This window comes from Sander lucioperca, chromosome 2 (assembly GCF_008315115.2).
Source record: "Sander lucioperca isolate FBNREF2018 chromosome 2, SLUC_FBN_1.2, whole genome shotgun sequence".
In the NCBI taxonomy this organism is placed as follows: domain Eukaryota; kingdom Metazoa; phylum Chordata; class Actinopteri; order Perciformes; family Percidae; genus Sander; species Sander lucioperca.
This window is the reverse complement of record NC_050174.1, coordinates 36816859-36844496: the sequence shown is the minus strand read 5'-3', so window position 1 is coordinate 36844496 and position 27638 is coordinate 36816859. Positions and strand designations below refer to the sequence as shown.

The 27638-nt window shown below is 41.5% G+C and overlaps 1 protein-coding gene across 12 annotated transcripts in view; it reads left to right on the top strand.

Annotated features, from left to right (window-relative positions):
- Positions 1–27638, top strand: part of trpm3 (transient receptor potential cation channel, subfamily M, member 3) — a 176396-nt gene that overhangs the window by 104007 nt on the left and 44751 nt on the right. For all 12 annotated transcript variants that reach the window (XM_031305960.2, XM_035996803.1, XM_031305958.2 and 9 more), the window contains exons 7-9: positions 12529–12703; positions 13896–14019; positions 25317–25389. In XM_031305960.2, coding sequence (XP_031161820.1) covers positions 12529–12703; positions 13896–14019; positions 25317–25389 — 372 coding nt within the window. The remainder of the gene's footprint in view (positions 1–12528; positions 12704–13895; positions 14020–25316; positions 25390–27638) is intronic.

Sequence of the window (27638 nt, the reverse complement as noted above, 5' to 3'; positions counted from 1 at the left end):
TGATTTATTTGTTATTGCCTTCTTTTGTTGTCAACATAAAAACACTTTATAATCATTTCCTCTGGGTTTGGGTGACATGAATGCATACATTTGAACATCAGTGCTTATTCAAAAACTGAGGATGTCAGGAGATTGATGGTACCAAATGGATGCATGATTACAGTGTTGAGAGCAATATCATGACTCAAATCTTGCCTTTGTCAACACCATTTTTATTCACTTCAGACCTATGACTGATGTTCACTGATAGTGACTTAAATGTCACTTAGAATGAAACTGGGCTTTTTTGTTATGAATATAACCACAACCATATTCCTCCTAACTAGGCATGAGCCGGTTACCGGTTTCAAGGTATACCGCGGTTCGAAAAAGTAACGGTTTCAAAACCACTAAACTTTTCCATCATATCGTTCCTGCGGTATCAGCTGTTTTTCATGAGTTGTCAAGGACAGAAAGTGCAGTTTAGAAATCCCTCTCCCTGTGCAATTTGTTAAAAAATAAAATACATTGTGTAGAATGGAAAAAAAGTTGTTGTTCTTACCCAGATATTTGAAAATAATACATTTGAAAGCTGCATTACCGCAATACTGTGAAACCGTGATATTTTTGCTTAAGGTTATCATACCATCAGGATCTCATACTGGCCCATGTCTACTCCTAACCCAGGGGTCTTTAACTTTTTTAGGCCAAGGACCCCTTAGCTGAAAGAGATGGATCATATAGATATTAGCACAGTGAATCCTTAAGCTTAACTGTATCTGTGGCTGGCTACAATACCTTACCTATAGTGTGCATATCATCAATGTTGTGTACATTTTGTGTAAAATGTTTTTTTCCCACAAATAGGCCATTTTATCTTTATCATTTTTGAAAAAAAGAAACTTATCAAAACATTATTTGTCGACCCCCCCTGCACTTAATCTGAGGACCCCCTAAGGGTCGTGGACCCCCTGTTGAAGATCTCTGTCCTAACCCCTTGACTTTAAGAAATGTCCCTGGGTTCAGCGGGATACACAAATGTACTTCCTCCATGTTCATCATCGAGACATGTGACCCATGGACTTCCCTTTGTCATCCTATGCCTGGACTTATACAAAAGGGGCTGGGAAGGCAAAGGGACGCCCAGTCGTCATACAAGCATCTTGTTAACATGTTATTTCCCCTTAACGCTGTTAACTACGGCACAAGGTGCTCCCCGGCGTGTGCAGGTAAGGGCATCTGTTCTGGTGTTGGAAATGGTGGACACGTGAGTCCTAGCTGTGTACAGAATAAAGTTTGGGGAACTATATAAACGTCATGTTTTTTTCAAGTAACAGTCTGACCGTCCATATCATGGTTATGTACTCTGCTGTCCCTAATTTATCCAGCATCTGACTAGCTTTAACATAGCTCTGGATCCAGCACTAATACTGCTGCCTGGGATCTAATAATGAAACAAGCTGATAGGTGATCATGTGTGCTGTTTATCTGCCGCTGACCATCCAGAACACAGAGCTATCACTCTGACACTAGTCTGTATCCACGGCGTTCCACTTCCGGGATTGCTCCGGTGTTGCAGGAAATGGGGTCAGCCCTATGTTCCCACAGCCCAATGGTCCCACAGCCCTATGTTCACACATTTCGAAAAAAAAAAGGGGCCTAATTTTGGGAAAAAAATCTTAGAAATGTGGGAACATAGGGCCTAATTTTGAAAAAAATGGGAACATAGGGCTGTGGGAACATAGGCACGCTCCCACTCTTCAGATCTCTGCAGTGTAAATTGAGACAGCTAGCTAGACTATCTGTCCAATCTGAGTTTTCTGTTGCACGACTAAAACAACTTTTCAATGTACACACAAAACAAGTTCCTTCTCGAGGCTATTTTGCAGAGGCACCGTTGCTCCGTCCGGCTCTTAACGCCACCCAAGATGATTGTCATTGGTTTAAAGAAATGCCAATAAACCAGAGCACGTTTGTCTCCCATCCTGGAATGCTGTGTGGACTAGCCAGACCCTGGCAAGGTCTGGCAATGCGAGACTACTCTGACACTAACCTTAACCTCTGCGGTGTCTGAGGTTACACTGATAACCACCTTCAACTTTATAACCTACTACTCAGGTTGCCAACAGTTGCTTCTCGAGGTGAAGTGCTGTATTAGACAAAATTGACCCATAACCCTAATCAAAATTAATCTAATAACCCTAATAATTCACCAAAGAGCATTATTTGCATGATCAATCATGTCTTTATAATATACTGTACCTTGTTGTGCATACACACATGTATCCTTCGCTCCCTCATTCATCTCTGAAGGGTTGACAGACGAGGACCATTTTTTTGATTTGATTACCTGTCCACGGTCAATCGAGGAGTGCATCAATTTTTCTCACCGCAGGGCTCCCGTGGGATCCAGGAGTAGTCTGAGCTCCTGTCAAGGAAAGGAGGATAAATGAAAGTAAAGAGGAGAAGAACCGTTTAGTTTGAATGGCGTGTGGGTTAGGGACCACACGTAACCACAATCCCCTTTTTTTCTCCTAACACAGTCACACACACTGCACACTGCACACAAGATAAAAGAAGTGTGGTGGATAGATACATGTCATCTCCCGCTGTGGTATTTCTGTGATGTCTGGGCAATCCTGTAGCTAATCCTACTGTGCCTGTGTGCAATTTTCCATGCATCAGCATGTGGGTGCCAGAAATGCTGTAGCAATCAAATTGGCTCTACAATATTATAACACAGTTTTTAAAATACGAGAATCGACTCTAATATAACAAATGTACCGTATGTGTGTTTTGTGACTACGCTTTGATATTGCAAATGTTTTTAACAAATATTTTAGGTCATTATAATTTTATTGTAACCTTCAAAACCTCATTTTGCACATATACATTGCACGTCATGACAGCACTATTGGCACCTGTCAGAAGAAGACCTCCTAACTCCACCTTGGTGACAAGACGTGTATTCCCTCTGCATACCTCCAGTCTCCAGGTGTTGCCTCCTGTGGTTTTGTACCCTCTATAGTGGAAAGTGGACAGGAATATCTTACATCCTTGTCCATCAAAATTCATGTGTATATGCAGGTTTTTTAAATACGTATAAACCCACTAAAATAGGCGCTAGACTGCTTTCCTGTGGCCAGTCGACGAGTATTTCTGCTTTATTTTCTGACGTGTCATGTTCGACGTCACAAACGCTCCTGAAAACAGGGTTAGTAAACAGTAGAAAGCAGCATGGAGACATTTCCCTTTTTATTTCTGTTACTTATTCAGTCTCACTTTTCAATAATAACAATAATACATTTTATTTATATAGCGCTTTACATGGTTCTCAAAGACACTTTACAGTTAAACCAGCACATTTAGCACATTCAAAACTATGAAGCAATAAAACCATCACAATAGTCTTGGGTGGTGCAAAATAGCCTCGGGAAATAACTCGTTTTGGTGGAATGTGTACGTTTAAAAGTTGTTATAGTCGTGCAACAGAAAACTCAGATTGGACAGATAGTCTAGCTGTCTGTCTGGATTTAGCCTGCAGAGATCTGAGGAGCAGTTAACCATAGTTCTCATAAATCAACCGGAGTTTAGAATGCCAACACAAAGAAAACGGAAGGTAACGGACATCCAGCCGAAAACAGTGACATCCAGCGGGATTTCCAGCGGCAGCGGAGCAATCACGGATGTGGAACGTCGTGGATATAGACTAATTCAGTGCTGACTTATTTGGCTGTCCAAGCACTGCTAGGCCTCTGACGAACAGAATTCGTGGCCAAGATGACCGAAGTTACCAACAGAGGCGACGCATGTCTTATCATCACTCTGGAAAAGGGGCAACAATTAGGTGTGTTCACCTGGGTCACATGTTTCCATCACTGCCGATCAGATCTGGAGCCAATAAATACCCGCAGATTGTAACCCTTTCCCACTGCGGACAAAAGTCAGATGTTAGTGGTTGAAAGTAGATTTTCTGACCAGTGGGAAATCTGTATAAAGGAACGCTCTGGTTGTGAGTAAACAAAATAAATGGCTTAAGAGAGGAAACTGGGGTTGGAAGGCTGTAAATATGGGGGATGGACTACAGCCAGCACATTCACACGCTAGAGTAAAGGCTCAGCGCTGTACCCTGCCATACATGCATGGCTCTCTCGTGACTTGTTCAGCCAGGCGTGGTTTAGCTTGATAGAACATGGAGAGAGATGCAGATACAGCTGAGCCTGGATAACCATGACGAGAATTCAGCTAAGGCAGCACAGGGCGCTTCACATACAAACAGAGGGACAGAGTTTATAACCAGTGATCGTGAACATGCAAAATCATATACAGTTTTTATACTCATTTACGGTCTTTATTAAGGTCTCACACAGGTCTATTCAACTCCTCCTTACCATCTCCTGAAGCTGGCAGACATTGTCAAACTCAAAGTTGAAGAAAAATCTATAAAATGATTGGCACCATTCAGCACAACTCACTCAACCGCCGCCCAGCTCTTTTGACATGTCTCCATAATGCTTTTTGATCACACACCTGCCCCAGAGAGATGACAAGTAAAAGAGGAAGAAAGGAGAGTGAGAAAATGAGAGACATAGAAAAGGGGTTGAGGTTGAGCAGAGAAGGAAGAGAATAATATGAAGCGCAAAGGAAGTGTGAGAATGCAGCTGTCGAGGATGCAGGCAATGAGACGAGATATTACCTTGAGGTGTCTTCACTGAAGAAGCAGGACGAAATTGGGAAAAAGGCAGCAAGAGAAAATGTGCGTGAAAAAATGAGAAAACCCTGCACTTATTCACTCACGCTTGTTTGTTTGTTTTACACGTGCAAATCTTAAATTGGATGCAGATGCCAGGCCCAAAGAGGAAATAAAGCTATTAATTTTTGTAGGTTTAGATAAAGTCTGCAAGAATGAATGAATGAGGCACCTTGAGTGTGCCCTCTTCCATTTCAATTGAATCACTTGGAATATTAAAATAGGCGCAAAAGTACTTTGGATATCAAATGTGTGCGTAGGTATAGGGCAGGCATGTTTGCATTTTCATCATTTTTGTCTACTGTGTAACCTTCACTGACCCCCCTATGGCATTGCTTTCATTAATCATAGCATAGGCAAAAGATGAATTAGCTCTTGTAATTGAGTCCAGAAGCCATAAGGTCTTGCGTTGCAGACTAGCTGTGACATTGTGACCTCCACCATGGAGCAGCCGATACAGAAGAGATTATAGTTAAACTATGGTACATGGGAAGCCAAGAGGTTAGAAATACTCTTCTTTCAAGCACTATAAATGTCTGGACAAACTCTTGATTTTTTCAAATCGTCACTTTCGGGCAGAAACCTTGTCAATATTTCGTCATTGTAACTGTTTTTCATAAATCAATGCTGATGGTTACCCTTTACGTCTGTCTGTGGGTTTTACAAACATTTAAACATTAACGAAGTGATTTTGTCTGACTTTGTCTAAGATAAATAGCTCAATAAATTAGCCGTTTTTATATTCTGAAAAAGGACACTTATGGACGAGGTTTTTCCCACCAAAAGCGCCAAAATACAGCTTATCATATCGCCCCTTTCTTACGCTGTCCAACTGTGTGACCACTGGATTACTTGATGGCTCTTGTTCTTTGACACATATCACACAGCTGCAGTTTCACAGTTTGAATTTGGCTTAGAAATGTCACCCTGTGGTGAATGTGACTGTATCCATCAAAGCACAAACAACAGGAAAATATTATGCAGTAAAGCTTGTAAATTGTGCCCTACAAAAATGAATATTCCAAAGCCAGTCAGATATTTGCAAGTGGTGATGACAGTGGGGCTGAAATGACTCTGTGGGAGTGGATCAGTAGGTAAAATAATTGCGGGAGAATAAGCGTACAGAGACGGCATGGGGACAGTTGAAGTCATTGGGGGTAAGGTGTGTTCGTGCACAAATGGATACATAAACCTGTCAAAAAGATAAAATTGCACGGCCAGAGTGTTCCACCCTGTGGTGGAGAGAGAACAGAGCCAGCCATTGTTGGATACGAGACTTGCTCCAGGTATAGTTCCAGGTTGAGGTTGAGGATGTGCATAGATGACAAGATGTTATGTGGTGTGGAAAGAATTTGAGTGCATGATCAGTAGTGTGAACTGTGGTTAAATGTCATTTGGGAAACTAGGAGTGGTAAAAAAAAACAGTGGTGGTCAGAGATGTCCTGGTAGATGACTTATGCACACTATTAAACAAATCAAAGAAGTCTAGACAAACAGCAACGTTTTTATTTTTTACCAATTGTTTATTCATACGTGGTACAAACCCCCATTTTAACTGTGATTATGGGCTATACTATAAACCTGACTTAACTGCATTCCAGCATTTCCAATCTCACTGATTGGCTGGAGTGAGAGTCAAAACAAGGAGATGTATTTACGACTACCCAGGGGGCTGGGGGGGGGAGGGGACTGTAGCATGTCAGACGTGATGACATGTTTGCTGTTGCTTTTAGGGGAAATTTAAAGTCAGTGCAGACCATAAAGATGAACGGCGCGTCTCCACTTCTTCCCACTGTACAAAACTGAAACCAAAATATCCCAGATACGGGCGTTGCCATCTTGTCATTTTGGAGCCAGAGTCTGCGCATGATATTTCATCCCATTTTTATATCCTCAAATAACTAATAAAATCTATCAGAAAAATGAACACTTGAATAAACATCAGCGTGATCAGAACTTCTTCTCTTTCCTGAAATGAGGATGGCTTGTTTAATAATTAACACTTATGAATGATGTGCACACACGGAGAACTCATCGTAACCAAGGTTGTCTTGACTACTACTTAGGATCCACATCTGTGTAAGGTCATCTGGTATATATCATAGACTGGATACAAAAATGGACGACCCTTCTCCACTTCCCCCAACTGTACAAATTAATTTTGGAGCCAGAGTCTGCGCAGTAGTGATCGGGCGGCGGAGCCGCGGAATCAGAGTCCCGCCCATACACCCGACCAGCCAATCGTGAGTCAATCCCAGCTGTCAATCATGACGTTTCACCCCATTTTATAGCATCAAATAACTAATAACAACCAAACTTATCAGAAAAATGAACACTTGAACAAACATCAACGTGATCAGAACTACTTCAAATGACAGAAACCTTTGGGAAGAATGTTTTTCACCTGTACTTTGATTTTTTTTTGTTTGGCCCATGTCCCATCCGCTCACATGGAGGGGGTGGAATTTATGACCTGTACTGAAGTCAAGAAAGACGATGTTGTGCACATCCATGCAGTTGCTGGTGCACAATATTCAAAGAAAGTGAGTGAAGTCCGCACAACATCTGAATGCTCTGGAAAAATACTTTAATTGTGCAAATAAGGCCCACACAATGTTTCGGCCGACAATGTGGCCTTCCTGTACTTCAGCCAGCCACCAGGGGGCAATCCAGATGTTTTGGCTTCACTAATACAGTCTTTGCATCAACCCCTAGTGGAGAGAATCATACGTTTCTGTGTATATGCATATGTATAGGTATGTATGTAAATATATATTTTATGCTCTATTTTTGAGGTGTGTATATACCTGTACGTACTGTCTCTTTAAAATAAAATAAAAAAAATTTGCTCAGAAAAAATTAAACCCTAGTGCAGAGGTATCTATTGTATCTAATTAAAGTACATAGTCAAATAAGCTGAATCTAAAGCATTTTGGCAATTTATTTGTTTGTTTTATTGTTTTTTATTTATTGTTTGTAACTTATTTGTTGTCATATAAGAATCTAAATAAAAAAATAATAAACTGAGACCCCATTTTTTTCATTCTTTATTTCACTTTGTGGGATAATACATTGTCTATAGAAAAAGCAGGTTAACAGTTTTTGAACAAACAAACATATATACAACTATACATGAATTTTTCATGGAGAGAGCTCTCGCAGAAGCACATACACACAGACTTGCATTCACGCCAACACACAAAGCAATGCGGTAAAATTCCTTTAACCCCAATTTGCCAGTTGTAAATGTATTTTCCTGACCAACGACGCCATTCATGATTGATTCTCTCTGGCTCATGGCCTTGGAAACACTACAACTCAACTAAAATTACTGGGGGAAAAGACCATCTGATTTAATTTGAATTCCTTTGAGTTTGCCCTTTTAATTTGCCGTACCACTTGACTTTTTTTCTGTTGCTTATCGAGTCATGTTGCATTCCCGGATCTGATGTTTCCTGTCTGCTTTTGTTGTTGCTAAGGATAAGGATGTTTGTGTGTTTCATTTTTTTTCTTAAAGTGTGAGTTGGGGGGGTGGGGGTGGGGTGCGAAGACAACTACCCACATACTGTAGCACACCTCCTCCAGTCATGCTGATACTAATTGGATACATGCAAGGACAAACGCGGACTCTTGCACAAACCCACGTACACAGACACACACACACACACACACACACACACACACACACACACACACACACGCAGAACATGAGTCATTGCTCGATCCTTAATTAGGACCATTTAAGCACATTATGTGTGTCTTGCTTACATGCTCCTCTTTCCCATACTAATTCCTTCTTCTGCTCGTTGCTTCCTCATCTCCCAGGCTGGATAAATATAGAAAGTTGTGGCCACGGAGTCTCATCAACCACCTCTCTTCTTTTTCCTCTGCCTCTTTCACACCGTTTAACGTTGGTTTCCCTCCTGAGAAATACTGGTTTAAACTATGTCTGAGATACAGAGAGACAAGGGAGAGAGTAGGGGTTTGGCGATTGTGTTATCTGATGCGTTGGAGTGTGTGAATGGTGCATGGACACAGTCATTACAAGAATAGGGGGGTGGAAACGCTGAATCTGTTGAGAGACAGTACAGAGTGTATAAGGTATATATTGTGTAGAGTGTGTATTTTATCAAATAACCTATCCACAGAATATACTGTGAACTGCATAACACCCCCCCCCCCCCCATGTGGGACTCAAGTGTTTATCTTGATAATTAAAAATCCTATTAAAAATGTAAGATTATTTTAAAAATGCAAAGAGCAATTAAGCTGTTGATAAAATCACCGACGTAGTAGCAGATTGATAGAAATAGAGGTAGGTCTGAGACGTCTATTCTCAGCGTAATTCTCACCCTTTTTCTACCAAAACACAAATAACTCACTTTGCACTGCCTCATTTACTGTAAAGGAACCTCCCACCACTTTGAGCCTCTCCTCCTTCCCGACCTCCACCCCTAGGAAAAACTTTAAATATATACAGTATATTTTTTAAAATAGGACTTTTTTTATCCTTCTGTCAGCGCAACTGTCAGTTAGGTATATACTGTATATTGTATGTGTATCTGTAAAAGTTGCAAAGAAACTCCCGCACACTGTCTAACTTGCAAAGATAAATTTAATAGTTGGCAACCTTTCAGTACTAGTACTTCAGGCAAATGCATTTTTGCCTGCAACGTTTGACCCCCTCTGGCGCACCTGTCTCACGTTATAGGTGTGTGAAGTATTTTTTTCTGTTCTGATATGTATCTGTTTGAAAGTTTTCAGTCAGCATCACTACTTGTCATCACTAAGTGTGCACAACAACAGTGATGTCATAGTGTACTGACAGCCTGGAGTCATAGACTACAAAGATGGATGGCTTGACAGCTCCTCCAAAATCAAAGTGCACATCAAATTCATTTTTTCCAAAGATGGTTTCTGTCATTTTAGGTAGTTCGTTTGTTTAAGTGTTCATTTTTTTTTTGATATGTTTTAGTTTTTATTAGTTTTTTGATGCTATAAAAACGGGGTGAAATATCATTATTGACAGCTGCGATTGACTCGCGATCGGTCGAGCGGGCGTATGGGTGGGACTTTGGTACCACGGCTTCACTGCCTGATCACTACTGCGCAGACTCTGGCTCCAAAATGACAAGATGGCAGCGCCCGTATCCGGGATATTTTAGCTTCACGCTTGTACAGTGGGAGGAAGTGGAGACGCGTCATCCTTCTTTATATACAGTCTATGCCTGAAGTACACCTCTGCAACTCTTTTTGGAAGTGTTTCCACTTTCATTAAGTGCATCTATCATTAGAGTGCATGTTCCTACTTTATTTATGGAGTCCCACTTCTCTTCTGGATTAGCAAACATAAACAAACAGGGAATGAATAGACACACACCAGATTTATACTGTATGGACAGTCCACTGCACAACAGTGTTGTACTTTGGCAGAGAAAACAATTGGTAAACTCCAGTAAGAAGGATTGCATCTTCACTAAATACACTAACAGACTAGCTCTCCAACTATGAGTTTACATTTCCATCTAGAACAATAGGTGTTCTTCTGAAAGTGCCCACTCATGTAACCACTCTGCATGTGTTCAGCTACTTAGTGTTTTATTTGATATAAAGGGAGAATTCAGACCGCAAAATCCGCCTCCACAGATAAGATAATTCAAAGGACTCTGAGCTTTCTAACAATCACAGGGTAAATAAAAAAAAGTATAAAATTGCAAGTTTCACTACTGTAGAAGCAGCAGTTGGCAGAGCGTTAACACTGCTATGTTTAGGGCTTCAATTCCTTGTTAAGCCCCCAGATACAGCACTGGACTGTGTGACATTTTTTTTTAGTGGCAGCCCTAATTGAAATTAAGTTCATGTCCTGTCCATGGATCCAGAAAAACTTTACAAAAATACATTATACTACAAATGTCTAACTAAAAAGATTTGTGCATTTTGTGGGCAACACACACAGAGAAATTAGTCATTGAATTATCACAATTTGTAACCATTAGGTCCAGTAAAGATTATTTTGGTGCTATTTATTTGCGTTAAAGGGCACTCACAGGAGGAAACAGGAGAAATGTTTTTGCGCATGTGCACTGGAGTGACAGCTTTAATTGGAATGAATGGGCTGCCATGTTTTGATACATTGAAGTTCCCACAGGAATGAATACAGTAGTCAAAGCCCTCATCTGTTAATCAGAAAAACTAACTGTGAATGAGAGGTCAAAAGCCATCCTAAAATGTGCCCGCTGTTTTGGGGTAGGCAGGCAAAAGAGAATTTTATTTGTAGTTTATTGATGTGTGTGTGCCTCTATCTGTGTGTGTGTGTGAGTGAGTGTGTGAGTGTGAGTGTGAGTGTGTGCATGCATGCTACCAATTAGCCATGGCACAGCTGTGCTTTCCCGCTCCTCATCTGGTCCTCGGTGGGTTTCAGTAGAACAATAATGTGCTTTAGATACTGCCGCGCTGCATCCAAAGCTCACGAGTCATCAATATCAATGCTTGATCTGACACAACTTCAAGCTCACACACATGCAGGTAACGGCAAAAATCCACATCCAAAGAAGACATCCAAAAGAAATGGAAGAATCAGTCAAGTTATTAGTCTGCTTCTCTCTCACATTCAGCTTTGCTGATGTATGGTCGCGTGATGCTTTGTGGCACAGTGACGTTTTACCTCTTTCAAGTAGTCAAGGCCCCTAAAATATTCTCGTTATGTAACTGTCCCTGTTGCAAGGCCGCAAGAGGCTGTGTGAGGCAAAGCGTAATGGTGTTGGGTTGGCTCCTGAATGTTTGCTTGTGTGTGTGTATGTGCATATGTAGCACGCATCTGTATGCGCTCGTCTTCCTGCGTGTTTGAGAGACAGACCGTGCTTTCTCCTCTGTGAATTATGCAGACCAGGATGAGGGTGCAGGGCGGGGAAGCTCCGGCAGTTACACAGCTTTTGAATTAGAAGAGTCAAAACACAACCAGCAGAAAACACAACAGCATGAAACAAAATGGGAGGGAGAGGAAGAGAAGATAAGAAGAAGCCATGACGAGGGGAGGAGGGTTTAGGAAATGGATTGAACTGAGATCCCTAAAAGGGGAAAGAACATAAGGGGGTGTGAGAGAGATCGGGACTCTGAGGTTGATAGGGTTTGTGGTTTTTTTAAGGCGATGTTGAGTGGTATAATGAGAAATAGAGTACAGACAGGAAAGAAGAAGCAGGAAAAGACAGCAACACAAGCAGGAATAAGGCAGGAAATTCCTTTGAGAGTTTGGCGATACCTTTAATATCTACAGTAACTTCTCCTGTACATGGTCTCACCGTGTGCACAAAAACTCAACCTGCTAATTATGCATAATTACCCCAAATAGCCTGTGATTAGCAGGAAAGGAGCCATTTTGTGTGGAACAGTGGGGAGGTTTATCAGTGAAAGTCTTTCTATCTCTCTCGCGCGCGCACGCTCGTGCGCACACACACACACACACACACACACACACACACACACACACACGTCCATGACACAGGAACAAAGCAGAAGGAACAAAGTGGGCTGGTTATTTTTGGTACTGATGCTTTTTTTAATCCTCCCTGCTTTAATTAGAAAGTCTTCAGTGTCTTGACAGTACAGTCATGAGACATCACAGTTGTCACATTTGCACCTTGTTAACACATTAAGATCTATTTTCTTTCTATTAATAGATCAAGTATTGCTGATGTTAACTTCCTCATTCACATTTCTGTTCCTTTTTCTGTGCTGTTAATCCCCGTTTTCCTTCCTACATTCCCTCTCCACCTCCTGCTCCCACTTGTTTCCGTGTGCAGGCATTGGTCAGGGTGTGCCGGTGGTGGCTCTGATCGTAGAGGGAGGCCCTAATGTGATCTCCATTGTGCTAGAGTACCTCAGGGACACACCTCCCGTCCCTGTGGTGGTGTGTGACGGCAGCGGCAGGGCCTCAGACATCTTGGCCTTCGGACACAAGTACTCTGAGGAGGGAGGGTACGCACTCACATGTGCACATCATGCTCTAATCCAAAGACAAACGCTTACTAACACAAACTTTATCCAATGTGGAAAATGTTGTTTGTAATCAGAATTTCCAATAGTTAGAGTTTTTATTATTAAAGTGCCTAAGATTGAACATAACAAGCGTACAATTTCATGTATACTCTACATGACGGCAACAATGTCATTCTGCAGATACGCTTCTTTTGGAAAGAGAAAGGTAAACTTGATTCAAGAACTTGCAAAAATGTTCAATTTTCTGAAATTAAAAACACAGTAAACATTTTTGTTTATATTCCTCATAAGACACACAATGCATTAAGAATTGCTTTTACAGCTTTATACTGTATACTAGGGATGCACCGAATCCAGATTTTTGGGGTTGGGCCGAATACCGAATCCACTGGTTAAGATTCTGCAGAATCCGAAACCGAATACCGAATCCTACACCCATCCTCAGTCCATTAACACAGTAAACACATTAATAAAGTAAACAAATGGTTAACACAAGTTTTTAGCTATGACTGTTTTTCCTTTGCCGTACCTGAAGTTGCTGCATTTTGGCTGCTGTCTGAAGATTCCTTCATGCGCAACTCGTATTCTTTTGGATGTTTCACGCGCAAATGTTTTAACAGCGGTGATGTTGTGTATAGTTTAGGGTCCTTGCCACCACGAGACAAATCGGCATTGTAAATTGAACATGTAGCTGGACTTGAATGGTCTTCTTTTGACTGAAAGTACTGCCAAACTACACTTTTTCTGCTCACGAGTTCCATTTTCACTTTCTCACAGTCTACTGCATTGAACGCTCCACCTACGTAAACACCTCTGTGGCATCATTACGTCACAAGCGTAGCGCGGGTAGTGCAAGCGTAGGGTTCGGTTCGGTGGAAAAAAATTCTAAGGTTCAGCAGAAACCGAACCCCGTCAAAAAGTCCAATATTCGGCCGAATCCTGGATTCGGTGCATCCCTACTGTATACCCAGTTACAGATGAAGGTAAACCTGCAGAATCACATCTTACCGAGGACTCGGAGACAGTAGTGCCGAGAGCACCAATCAACCTTGGTTTCACTTACTGACAAACAAATCTAATTTGCCTGCTTTCCCCTAAACTGTTTTATTGTCCTTACCTCTATCTGACCCTGTTCCTGACACACTCTTTCTTTCCCTCGTCATCTCTGCAGCATAATAAACGAGACTCTACGAGACCAGTTGCTCGTGACCATCCAGAAGACTTTCACCTACAGCCGCACACAGGCGCAACATCTGTTCATCATTCTGATGGAGTGTATGAAGAAGAAGGAGCTGGTGAGTGTCACTTTCATACACGTGCACATACACATGCCAGCCGACACACGTGCACATACACCTATTTGCAGATGCAGAAAAAAAGCAAACATATGAGCAGTATGTACACAAAACATTCAAGCACTGACAGACTCACATTAGTCGGGATCAACGGAACTACATTTCCAGGAAAATTGCTTGACATCCCGCGCGTGGCTCACGTGCTGGATGTCCCTAACCTTCCGCTCTGTGTGTGTTTCTGTTCTGAAACTCTGTTCGCTTCAGGAAACAACAACAAAGTTCAAGCTACACACTGAAAATGGAAAAAACATTTGTACGTGCAACAAGGCAGGCCTGCTTGGTTCTTTCGGGGAATGATTGTAAAGATTTACAAAGAATATGTTTACAGCATTCACTATCTTACTGGGACATTTTGGAACAGATTGGTGATACACTGGTGTATGCGCAAATGATGTTTAACCAAGTATCCAGCTAATTTTGGTAGCTCACGTTACTGCATTGTGAGAACAGTTAACTTCATTTAATATTTTATGTGACGTTTTCTTTTGCGGGGTGCAAATGTTCCACCAATACAAGTTCCACCAATACAGAGCCACCGTCGCTGTGTCTGGAGCTTAGGGCCACCAAAGCAGCTCTGATTGGTTAATAGAAATGCAAACAACCCAGAATTTTCTTTTAGCCAGACCCTATCTGTGGAGTAGCCGTGAGACTAGGCTCACATAGACAGACACACACACACACACACACACACACACACACACACACACACACACACACACACACTAATATCAGTAAGCATTAATTTAAGCTTTGATGTCTCTGCTGCATAAAGAAATGAAAAATATGTGAGGGAGGAACAAATACTTTTGTCAATTGCAACTCGCTCATCACGGAACTTTTATTGAAGCAATTATTAGCCCATCTTTTATTCATGGCATGTAATGTTAAGTGGATGTAAATGTATTCAGATGACATTGGGGACCAAATGGCCTCCATCCTGAGAGTCTGTACCCCTTTGACAGTGTTTAATTCTCAGTCCCTTTAGAGCACTGTCAGTCGCATGAAACCAACCTGTTATTAATGCTGTTGAATGCTGTAATTGTAGAGGCGATTTGTATTTATGTACAAACGTATTTGTGCGTGTGTGCGTGTGTGTGTGTGTGTGTGTGTGTGTGTGTGTGTGTGTGTGTGTGTGTGTGTGTGTCTGCATATGTTTATCATGGTATATTTGATCACAGTAGCAGGGATGGAAAGTGTGCACCACAGCAGTGCATGCAAACACCCACACACGACCTTACACTCAGTCACAAGATAATAGCGTAACACATCCTTTATGATCCAAACAAACAGCTAGCAGCTTCTACTGTATCTTAGCTTTGCAGCCACACTAGCTTATTTACTACTTGGTTGCTCTCGTCTCAACTTACTTTGAACATAGCATTCAATGTCTTTTGTAGGAGAGGGGAATATTCTCCAGATCAGTGACTGTTGGTACTGCTGGCTGCCAGTGGCATTTTGCTAATAATTTGTAATTAGTAACACACACACACACACACACACACACACACACACACACACACACACACACTAGCCTTATTTTATCACTTTCTGTTTAAAGTAGTGCTGAGCTAGAATTCAGTTTAGCATCTTCAAACATGATGGCTGGAATATTTAAAATTACTCAAGCAGGTATTTATCATGTGAAAGATTTCCCTGTTTGTAAAAAAAATACTGTTGGTTAATCATTTTACTGTGTGTTACTACTTAACAGTTGTAACTAGGGGTGCACGATTCAGAAAATGTCATGATTCGATTCAATATCAATATTGATTTTTAGGCTCAAGATTCGATTCAAAATCGATTTTCGATTCAAAAACGATTCACAGTATATGAATTGATTTTGAATCGGTAGAGCTTGAATCGCACACCCCTAGTTGTAACACACAAAGTCACACACAAAAATCTAAATGATGTACACACACAACGCCAAACACACAGAAACATGCACACACACAGTACACATAGTATTTTGCAGGCAGCCCTGCATGGCTGTGCAGCGTGTAAGTGGATTGATTGTGTCAGTGGGGTTCCAGTGGCTGACTGATGCTCACACTGATGAATCTTCTGAACACAATACACGAGAGCAGAACAATGTGTGAATCATTCAGCAGGAGCAGCTGTACAAGCCAGATAATCTGAAGCTGCCTCTCTCTTAACTTAAAAAAAAACTGTTTCCACTGCAGTACTGAAATGGAGCACTGAACGTGTATTTTGGCAATATTATAAAAGTGCACCAACTCTGTTTCACCCTTGAGTTAATATCCCTGCATTTTACAGGCCAATTAGGTATTTTGCTGATAATCCATCAGCTGCTCAAGGGAAAAAAAGATCTTTAACATGCCATTTACAGTTTAAATGCAGACATGTGGCAAAAGTGGGACTATACAGCAGTGGTTTCCAATCTTTTTGGTCTGAGGTACAACAGCCCTGTCAGATGAACTTGCATACCCCTTTATCAATTCACAATGTATGCTCTAAATGTATAACACTATTCATTATATAAAAGTGGATATTGTTAATTATTTCATACAATTGAACAGTCATTAAAGTTGGTTTGGTCAGCAATCGTACTACTACTACTAGCCTACTAGGCTACTAATACTAGGAGTGAAGCTGAATGTTTCAACCATATATCCATCAACGTTAATTTAAGCCATTATGTTTAGCTAACTATTTCAACCGTTAGCTAACTATTTTAACCGTCTCTCCATTACATAGCTTATCATTCAAACTGTTTAGTCGTTACCATTAATTCATTACTTTTAGCTAAATTTCTGTGCTCGCTTGCTAACTAGTTTTCACACACTCTTACATAACTGCATCTTGCAGTGTTAAGGTGTTACAATTGACTTCATGTGGATGTATTCTCCAATCAAATCATTATTTCTATATCTTTAGTTAAGCTACTCTACGTTCTTTCCACGTACCCCCTGGCAACAGCAGAAGTACCCCCTGGGGTGCACCTACCCCTGGTTGGGAATCACTGCTATACAGTACAGCTGGTGTGTCAACCTGTCTGATTGATATGTCTGTGTGATCACCGATAGAGTGCAGGAGCAAGTAAAATCCAGCAGTGGGATTAGTTTTCATATTCAGAATGCTGTACTTCATGTAGCATGCATGAATGTGGCCTATAATCTTAACATTGCCATGAAACATTTACCAATGACGTCAAACTTTGATAGCATACTTTTTATGTCTTCTATAAAACTCAGGTTTTTCTCAGCAGAAACATACTGCAACCATGAGTGCCCATACACCATGCACAAGTCTCAAAAAGCCAGCGTGAATTATGGTTTGGAGAAAGAGCTTTCTGGCACCTATCTCGTTCTCACAGAGATAGTTTCACCTGCCTCCTATTTATCAGGCTGATAGTTATCACAGGGGTGCCCTCCTTATTGCACTCAGAAAGCCACGGATTGGAGTGTGTATGCGTGTTTGATTGGAGAGGAGGAACTGTAAGGAAGAAATTAAAAATGAGAATGAGCAAAAGACAGAGTTCCTATTGTCCCATGCTAAGCCGGAAACAAAAAAAGTGGACCAAATGCGTAAACCAGAACATGTATGGCCTATCTCATATTTCACTTATAGTGCTCTGGGGAGTCCTCTCTGCTAGTTCACCATCCTCCTCGTGCAACCTGTGTTAAAGCCACTCACTTGACCCCAGATCAGACTGAATCACTTTTCAAATCTCAAATATTCAAATGCTGCAGGACAACTCGGTAAAAGTAGTACACCGCTGGGAGGGGTATTATATACATAGGGTCAAATTAAATCAGGATGTGAGCATAGTGTTTTCTGGCCCCGAACCACTGCAGTAGTACACCATGTTGGGTCTTTGCCGGACTGGATTTCTAAACTTGTTTTTTATCCCCACTTAGGGTCAAACATGGTCCTGCATGGTTAAAAAAGCTGTTCATGTCCCAGTAAACTAACTACTGTTTACATGGTATTCTGTGTTGTACTGTGGTGGGAACTTATGCCTACATGTACTGGCAGTAGCTGTGCAGGATCGATGAGTTTGCAATATTTACGCTGAAGACTAAAAATGAACAGACATTGCAGCAGAATTACTTGTATTTGTTCTGTCACCCTATGAAAAGTTTATTTAACACACTCTTGATCTACAATCATGTTTAAGTCTCTCTCCAGATGACAGGAGTGTAACTTAGACTCAAGACGTTGTGACGTTGCAGCTAATACCTAATATAAGGAATGCAGTTAAAACCATATTAGTTGTATAGTACCTGTTAGGGATGTAGCAATACACTCAACTCACATTTCGATATAATTCGCGATTTTAAGTTCCCGATAAGATTTTCTCATGATTTTTTTAACAGAATGAGCTGCAGACAAATGACTGAAAAAGCTGCCTTTATTTCTATAAACTGTGCAAAACAACAGGTATGTCCTCTTATCAAAAGTGCAACTGAAATTGTATTTAATCTTAAATAACAAAAATGGCAACAGCAGAAGTACCCCCTGGGGTGCACCTCCCCCTGGTTGGGAATCACTGCTATACAGTACAGCTGGTGTGTCGACTAGGGATGTCCCGATCAGGTTTTTTTGCCCTCGAGTCCGAGTCATTTGATTTTGAGTATCTACCGATACCGAGTCCCGATCCGATACTTCTATAATATATAAAAAAAGAATAAAGAAGAGCGAAAAAACAGATCCAGGATGTTCCTTATTTTTTATTTAATTCACCTTATTTTAACATTCAACAACTCTGTTAACAAACAGAGCACTTCTGTTACATATCTCACAGTTTGCTATGGCAATGTTGTTGTCATCAACTTTATAATACCTCCAGACCGCAGACATACTCGCGCTTTCCGCTTCAAGCTGCTTCCGTGTTCTACTTTGCCGGCATTTAACCAATAGCGTCTCTGCAACAAAGTGATGTCATGCCGCACGCGTTGCTGTTTCTGTGTGGAGTCAAAAGGGTCTAACTCTGTGCCACCGCATAACTATAGATGTGTTAAAAAATAATGAGAATATATATACATATATATCCGAGTCCTGATCGGGAGGTAACGTCTGATTCCGATCGAGTCTGAAACCACGTGATCAGGCCCAATTTCCGCTCAAGTGATCGGATCTGGACATCCCTAGTGTCAACCTGTCTGATTGATATGTCTGTGTGATCACCGATAGAGTGCAGGAGCAAGTAAAATCCAGCAGTGGGATTAGTTTTCATATTCAGAATGCTTTACTTTATGTAGCATGCTTGAATGTGGCCTATAATCTAAACATTGCCATAAAACATTTACCAATGACATCAAACTTTGATAGCATACTTTTTATGTCTTCTATAAAACTCAGGCTTTTCTCAGCAGAAATCATGATCACCCATACACCATGCACAAGTTTTAAGTTCCCGATAAGATTTTCTCATGATTTTTTTAACAGAATGAGCTGCAGACAAATGACTGAAAAAGCTGCCTTTATTTCTATAAACTGTGCAAAACAACAGGTGTGTCCTCTTATCAAAAGTGCAACTGAAATTGTATTTTATCTTAAATAACAAAAATGAAATAAAAATTGAATAATTAGATTTTTTTAAACAAATCCCACATCAAAAAAACTAAATAAATAGAAAAAAAAATCTCCTCAAATAAATGGACTAAGAAAACGTAGTGAATTGTTACGTCCCTAGTACCTGTACTACTATCCCATAGCAATTATACACACGAGGTTACCCTTGTATACCAGGTCAGGAGCTGGGTCACAAAGCTGTTACGTTGACTCATTCCCATTGGCAGCAAATGTGGGTTTTTCCGGGGTCTGTGCAGCGGATCGAAAGGGGATAAGTGTGTGAGAGAAAAAGAGACAATGAGAGTGTGTCTTTGTGTGCCAGATCCCCTGTGCTTTGTTTTTTTTCTGGCTCTGTAGCAGGGAAGCCACAGAGTAGGAGGAAAACAAAAAAAGACTAAAAGTGACTGGCTTGTTTTTTGAGAGGGAGAGTGTGTTTGCTTAAGAGGGCTAGTGAAGTGAAGGAGGACGACTAAAGAAAGGATGTCTAGCTTTTTCCTTATTTTCAGGATGTTGGTTTATTCATGAAGACATTTTGTGCTTCAGTTATTCCCCCTGTTGCCTCAGCTTTGTTTATCATACTCAGGGCTGTTTGTGCTATATATCAAGAGGCAATAAACTTGCACTGAAATGTAGCCTATATGAACGTGTTTTTATCCTTGTTTTAACAAAAGTGGAACACGCGGTTGTATGGTTGCCTCATAGCCATTTTCTGCTTAAATACTGTATGTCATTTCAAGATGCCACATGATGAAATTTAGCATTTTTACGTTGCTGTGAAGTCAGTTAGGCAGTAGATTATAAAACTCAAAAGTGCTCTTTGCAGCTACAAACAATAGTGCCAATTATCTGCTTTATGCTTTCATTTGGTCTAATTTAAGAGTGTGCTGGATCATCTCCCAGAACTGTGATTGATGATAGATTTTTAAGTTCCAAGTCGGAGGGGGGAGGGAAGGGAAATACTGCAATTGCGAAGCTAATCAATGAATAATGTGCAAGCTCTTGACTTTTACTTCGGGGTAATATATGTAAAGTATATAGATAGGGAAAGGGAATATTAAAAGAAACCATAGGCCACATTTGTATCAGTTTGTGTACAGTAGATGATGAGGGTAATTATCCTCCTCGTATGTTCACATCACTTATCTTGTTCCTTTTATCACTTCACCATAACGGTGGAACAGTTTCATATAAATGTCAAACAAGCACACTGAAAAGACTGCCGGCTGCGTGTGAACCAGTGCCTTTAAATATCATCAAGGGCTGTTGTCACATCTCTTTTTTTTTTTTTTGCTAGAAATGTGTAAATCCAATTAAAAGAAAAGTGCCTCTTTAGAACTCCGCCTCCGTTTCTCTCTCAGTGCCTCGCTCTTTATCTGTGATGGAGGGGGCACGATGACTGTCCTGGAATCCCCCAGCTCAGTATGAATAATTGAGTGTAGAATAGTCCTCATATGTTTAATTCGGATTAAATATTGAGGAGGAACCACCAACCCGCAATGTTCCTCCGCCTCCCTGAAAAGAGAAATGAAGAACGAGTAGGCCGAAGATGAGGAGAGCTAAAGAGAGACTTAAATGGACCATGAGGGAGTGTGTGAGGGACAGACGGAGGGTGAGGCTGGGAGGAAATAAGACAAGAAGTAAGAGAAGGGGTTTGAGTGGAGAGCCAATGTGGAAATGAGGTACAGTGTGTCGCAGTGAGCTACATAGACAATTCCTTGTGTGATTATCAGCAGGGCAGTGTATCCATTTTTGAAATTTCATGAATAGAGACACTTATTTCTCTCTTTCATCTGCTTTGGCTGCGGCCTGTCAGTTTATGGTTTATCCCATACAATAATAAATATGTATCTACATATTTTATGTTCAATGGTAGCATTTCAGAGGGTGCATTGTGTGTGTGTGTGTGTGTGTCTGTGTGTGTGCGTGCGTGCGTGCCTGCGTGCGTGCGTGGAGTCTGCCATGTGCCTTGTACAGTATGTTATGCATGTTAAATGGAGATGAATGTTTCCAATCAGCTTGGCTCACTGCAGCGTGAAGAACAGTTTTCTGATCCTCTTCTTAGCATGTGGCTTAGCGTCTCTGAAGATCCCAGTCACACTGAGAAAGATTGCACTGCCTTTCCTTTTTCATTTTTCTCATATCCGTCTTGAATTTGTCAACACCATGTCTCTCTCCCTCTGTCTTCCTTTGATTTACACATGCTTCCTCTTTCCTTCCGTCTCGCATGTATCCTCCCGATCTCTGCCTCCACTCGTCTGCCTCTCGTTATCGTTCCCGCTCTTTTCCTCTCTCCTCCTGTTCTTGTCAACAGAGAGATGGAGCGTGACGGACACGAGTCATGGCCCTGTCCCTTGCGTGTTGACCTCTGATGATGATTGTCAGTGTAGAGGCCAAAATACATTCAGCATTTTAAGATACAGTATCTTAAGATACAGAATTAGCCAAGATACAGTATTAACCAAGCACATCGAAAATGTAATGTACTATAGATGGGCGAGTTTATGCCATGAGTAAAAAAATAAAATAAAATGAAGCCGTGTTAAACTTGTTTGCTTACATAAAATACTCGAGAGCACCTTTGCTTGTACGAGAGGATGACAATAGACGGGGGAGAAGCGGTCTGTTTACCTTTGCATGCACTTATTGATGACTCTCTGTGTGTTCGTTGAGATTACAGTAAATTACCCACCTTGCGTTGTCATAGAGGTTGTGTTGCTTAGTCTCTGTATTGTAGAGCCTTTACAATATCAACAGGTAGCGCATATACACAGGGTCACCTTGGATGTGTGATTGGAGGAAGGGTAGAGGGAGAAAGCAGGCAGAGACGAGGGAGGGAGAGTACAGTAGCATGCCAGTGGGAGGTTGTTGTGAGATAAGTGGTTGCAGCGGAGAGGGGGGCAGAAAGATGATGGGTGGTAGAAAGGGTGTGGAGGTAAAGGTGGAGAGAGAGGGCAGAGTAAAAACAATGGCGAACATCTTCTCTAATCTTATAATCACCATCTTTCCTCTATCACAATGTCATCCATCTTTAGTCCTGAAGGCTGCCAAGAACTGTGTGTGTGTGTGTGTGTGTGTGTGTGTGTGTGTGTGTGTGTGTGTGTGTGTGTGTGTGTGTGTGTGTGTGTGCGTGTGCGTGTAAAGAGAACTCTCAATTCCGCCATAACAATAACTACAGGGTATAATGAACCAGTGGCCAGATCAGGATTCTGTACTAATTAGGGGAAATTAGGCCTGCACATGAGCACGCCTGATTGGTTATTTCTTAAACTGAGGATGCTTGGCATACATAGTTTAACCTCTTAGTTTAAGAGTCACTACGTTAGAGCACATACAAGACAAACCTCTCCCTTAAAGGAACACGCTGACTTATTGGGACTTTAGCTTATTCACCGTATCCCCCAGAGTTAGATCAGTCCATACATACCCTTCTCATCTCCGTGCGTGTTGTAACTCTGGCCGACGGTTCCACCGGTAGCTTAGCCTAGCACAGATCCTGAAGGTAATCAAGTCCCAATAAGTTGCCGTGTTCCTTTAACTAATTTGGTTAGATCACAGTATTGCATGTAGGGCTACAACTAACGATTATTTTCATTGTTGATTAATCTGTCAATTATTTTTTCGATTTGTTGTTTGGTCTATAAAATATCAGAAAATGGTGAAAAATGACAATCATTGTTTTCAAAAAACACCCAAGATGACGATAATCTAGCCACTGGCCGCACCATTCAAACACACACACACACACACACACACACACACACACGCACGCACACACACACACACTCTCCCCGCTAATGAAGTCCCCAATCGATACCTTCACATCCCATTGCACTCCTATTTCACCTGGAGAAAGATCTTTTGACTACACTGGCTGATAGTGACGCCACACTCACACACACACACACACACACACACACACACACACACACACACACACACACACGCACGCACGCACGCACGCACGCACGCACGCACACACACATACATACACATACGCACACACACACACACACAAACACACACACACACACACACACACACACACACACACACACACACACACACACACACGTTGATGCTCCCCATATTAGTGATTGCATTTGCATTGCATGACCCAGGTCTAAGTCGTCACACGGTGTCACACTCCTCATTTGTCTCTCAGGGAGGAGGCAACATGTCATCAGCATCTGCCGTGTACATGATGAATGACCCAGCTTAATGGATACTGTAAATCATCATTGTGAATTAAATTACTCTGGTGCATTTAGATGTGTGTGGAACTGAAAAGAGAGGGAGAATAAGGGAGAAAGAGGAGGGTTAGCCCACAACATTGCAGCATTGCCCTAAGGGAAAGCAGCAGCAGCAGCAAAGCCTGCAGATTCCCAGAGCTCCACCAAATGAAGCCATTTAGAGGGGGGAGATGGGAAGGGAGATGGGCTGCAGGGAGAAAACAGAGGTGGGAGGAGATGGATGGGTCGATGGTAGGATTAGAGGAATAGCTCGTCGTGCATTCAGAACACGCATTCTCCCGCACACGACTCCCACAAGGTGCCCTTCACGCATGCACACATACGAGCCGACACACATGTTAACACGGGTGTGTGTACGCGTTCTTGCTATATTTGCTGGAGAAAAATCCAGGAAAAGCTGCCCTATTTCTCAGATTTCCCTCTCAGGGGACTTTGGCTTTCATCCATTGCACCATTAGTTCATCTCACGCAGGATATAAAAAATGCAGCTAAAAGACATGTCAGCCTACGCAGACAAAGACCTAAAGTGACCTTAGAGTAAAATATTTTCATGAGAGCCTAATCCAAATCGTGTTTGACACAGCACAAGAAAAAGAACAATGTTTTTTGGTAATGGAGAGCATTATTAGTTTTATATTAATTTCATCTCTGGCTTTGTTATGGTTCTTACTCTGGTTCCCCCCCACTTGTCTTGTCGGTGCATCCCTTTATTCCCTCCCTACAGTGAACAAGCTGTATGTGAAAGTTTTGTGCTGTCCTCTGCAAAAAAGACAAGAGAGAAGGGAAGAGAGTCTGGAGGGAGATACTTAAGTTACATCAGAGCAATCCTACTCTCCTCTCTTGTCTCTCATCTCTTCTCATCTCCTCATGTCTCTCCTTTCTTGTATCTCCTTTCCTGTCTTGTCTCACTTCTCTAGTTTTCCTCTCCTCTCTTGGCTCTCCTTTCCTTCCCTTTCCTTTCCTCTCTTGTTTCTCCTTTCCTTTCCTTTCCTCTCTTGTCTCTCCTCTCTTGTTCTCCTCGCCTCACTTGTCTCTCCTTTCCTCTCTTTTTTCTCCTTTCTTGTCTCTCCTTGTCTCTCCTCTCTTGTCTCTCCTCTCTTCTCATCTCCTCTCCTCCTTTGTCTCTCCTCTCTTCTCGTCTCCTCTCCTCCTTTGTCTCTCCTCTCCCATCTTGTCTCTCCTCTCCCCTCTTGTCTCTCTTCTTTTCTTCTCGTCTCTCATCTCCTCCTGCACTTCAGCGTTTTTAGTGAAGCTGTCTAATCCAAATAAGAGCACCCTCTCTCAAGATGAGACTTCTATAAACCGTGATGCATTCAATCAAACATTAAATTCTTTCATAAGTAATAACATTGACTTTCAAACAGTTTGGCTTGTGTAGAATTACTGTTATGCACCTTTTTCTCACTCGTTCTCTCTGCGTCTGTCTCTCTCTGTCTCAATGTCTCTCAGATAACAGTTTTCCGGATGGGGTCGGAGGGTCATCAGGACATTGACCTCGCCATCCTCACTGCATTACTCAAAGGTGGGTGTATGCATGTATGCATGTGTGCTGGAGCATGAATGTACAGTAAGTGGCTTCCATTTCACGGTCACCCTCCAGGGATGTTGTTATTTGGAAGTTTCTGTACATAAAAGAAGGATGATAATGTTTCAGAAAGCATTCCTCTCACTGTCCCAGTTTAGGTGTATGTTTTGAAGCGCACAAATATGTTTTTACTTTTGCACTTCATAGCTCGGGAATAAAACCGAGACATCTGTGCTTATGTTTTTCTCTCATAAAGCTCCATTAAGCAATGTATGATCTCTGCGGGGCAGAAAGACTCTAAAGCAAACTTGCAGCATTAAGTCTTGATTTTGTATTAGCTTATCAAACAATTGCTTTCTTACAGTTTTAGCAGAAACAGAGTTCCATAGGCATGTAGTCCTCTTATCACTGCCCACCAAATATAAGTCCAGTATTCTCTATGGCTATGTCCACTAACTCCTGGCTCTTTTTGGCTTGCTAAGTATTTTTCCAGAACATATGGCACATAACCGCCCGTAAAACAACAAAATGATGTTTTTGGTTGGATCATGATATAAAGTTTGAATTTGTTAGCGTTAGATATGCTTTTTGGCCGAGTTTGCTATGCCATGTGTTTATTGTACAGCCATGTTCTCATCTAACACTTAGCAAGAAAGTGTATTCCACAAAATATCAAACTATTCCTTTTAATGTGAGGAGGTTGTGGCACTCGTAGCCTACCAGCTATTAAAGCCGCTTGCAGTGAGTTCAGGTTTCCTACTTTATATGCTAATAAATCCCCAATATCACAACAACACCTGGAGAATAATCAATTAGCACGAACACAGCTGCTCATTAACTGTGTAGCCAGAGACACGCAATTACAGGAAGACACTTACAGTCACCAATGAATTATGGAAAAATGAAAAGTATTGTGTCTTTTAATTCATCGCTTTTGAAGTACACAATGTAATTTAATTTGCATTTATAACATAATTCCCCTTGAGGTCAATAATCACTTTTGAAAGGGACACATGGCCTAACTGTATGCTATTATGCCACATCAGCTTCTAATTTCTCAGAACTACACTAATTGGTACAGCATGACCAGCATCCCAAAGTTTAAGCTCAAGGTTTATTATCTTTACAGGCAGTATACAGGTAATGTTATACATTCGTCAAAGGGCATTGCAATAGTTGCAGAAAAGCTAGTTGATGTTTTAAAGGGTCATATCTATGTTGGTTTCCCCCATTCCACATATTACACTGCAACACATGGAATAATCAATTAGCAGCACAGACCTACAGGATAGAGAGATATATACAATATATATAATATAACAAGCAGAGGCTGCAATTCTTACACTGTACTTAACTGGTATGCATTTACCAATAAGGGCAAGGAATTGGACCAAATTGAGTTACAAAATTGAATATTCCGCAAGCGCAATAGAACAATTAACCTCAACCACCTCATCCTCTACCCTATTTCTCCCTTCAATGTTTATCATGCCCCCACCCTTCTACAAACACACACACACGCAAAGGATTCATAGATCCACACTTCAGAGCTTATGTCATGGTTGCTCTTGCCTCTTCAAGGAATATGATGCTAACGCCACCTGCTGGAGTTTGCACCATAGACTGTATAATAATATAGGTTTCCGAAGAGCAAAGTAAAACTGAAAGTGGGCGGCTCTCGTCCTTCCCTGTCGCCATCTTGGCAGTGCCTAACGTCGACTGATCCAAAAAAGGGCAAAGAGGTGGAGCGTGGTGGAGTGAAGCCTACAGTCTGCCCTCACCTCCTGTGACAGAAGCCACCTGTCACTCAAAGCGAAACACTCTTGATTATGCACAAATTTAAGCCTGAATATACTTTATAAAGGTGAGTTATGAAAACAATTCCCCCCCTATCTTGCAACCGGCGCAGTGCAAAGCCCAATGCAAGTGTCTTTGCTAGTTTAAGACCGACGCAGTTGGCAATTTCCCGTCCAGCGCCCACGTCGTTTAAATAGCAAATGCACCTGCGCCCATCTGTGCGCCCATGTCTGGTCTAACAGGGAGTTGTGTTTAGGTGCATTCTTGGCATATTGCTATCTTGAGGCAGCGGAAAGTGATCGCGCCATTGACCAACAAAAACCTGAGCTTAAGTCAATAACTTAGCATTTCATTGTTATTTTAAGCAAATTAGTAAAATGTGCCTAGGCTCGTGCACAGCGCGCGCACACTATGCTTGTAACAAACCCAGGGACACGCAGCAGCACACA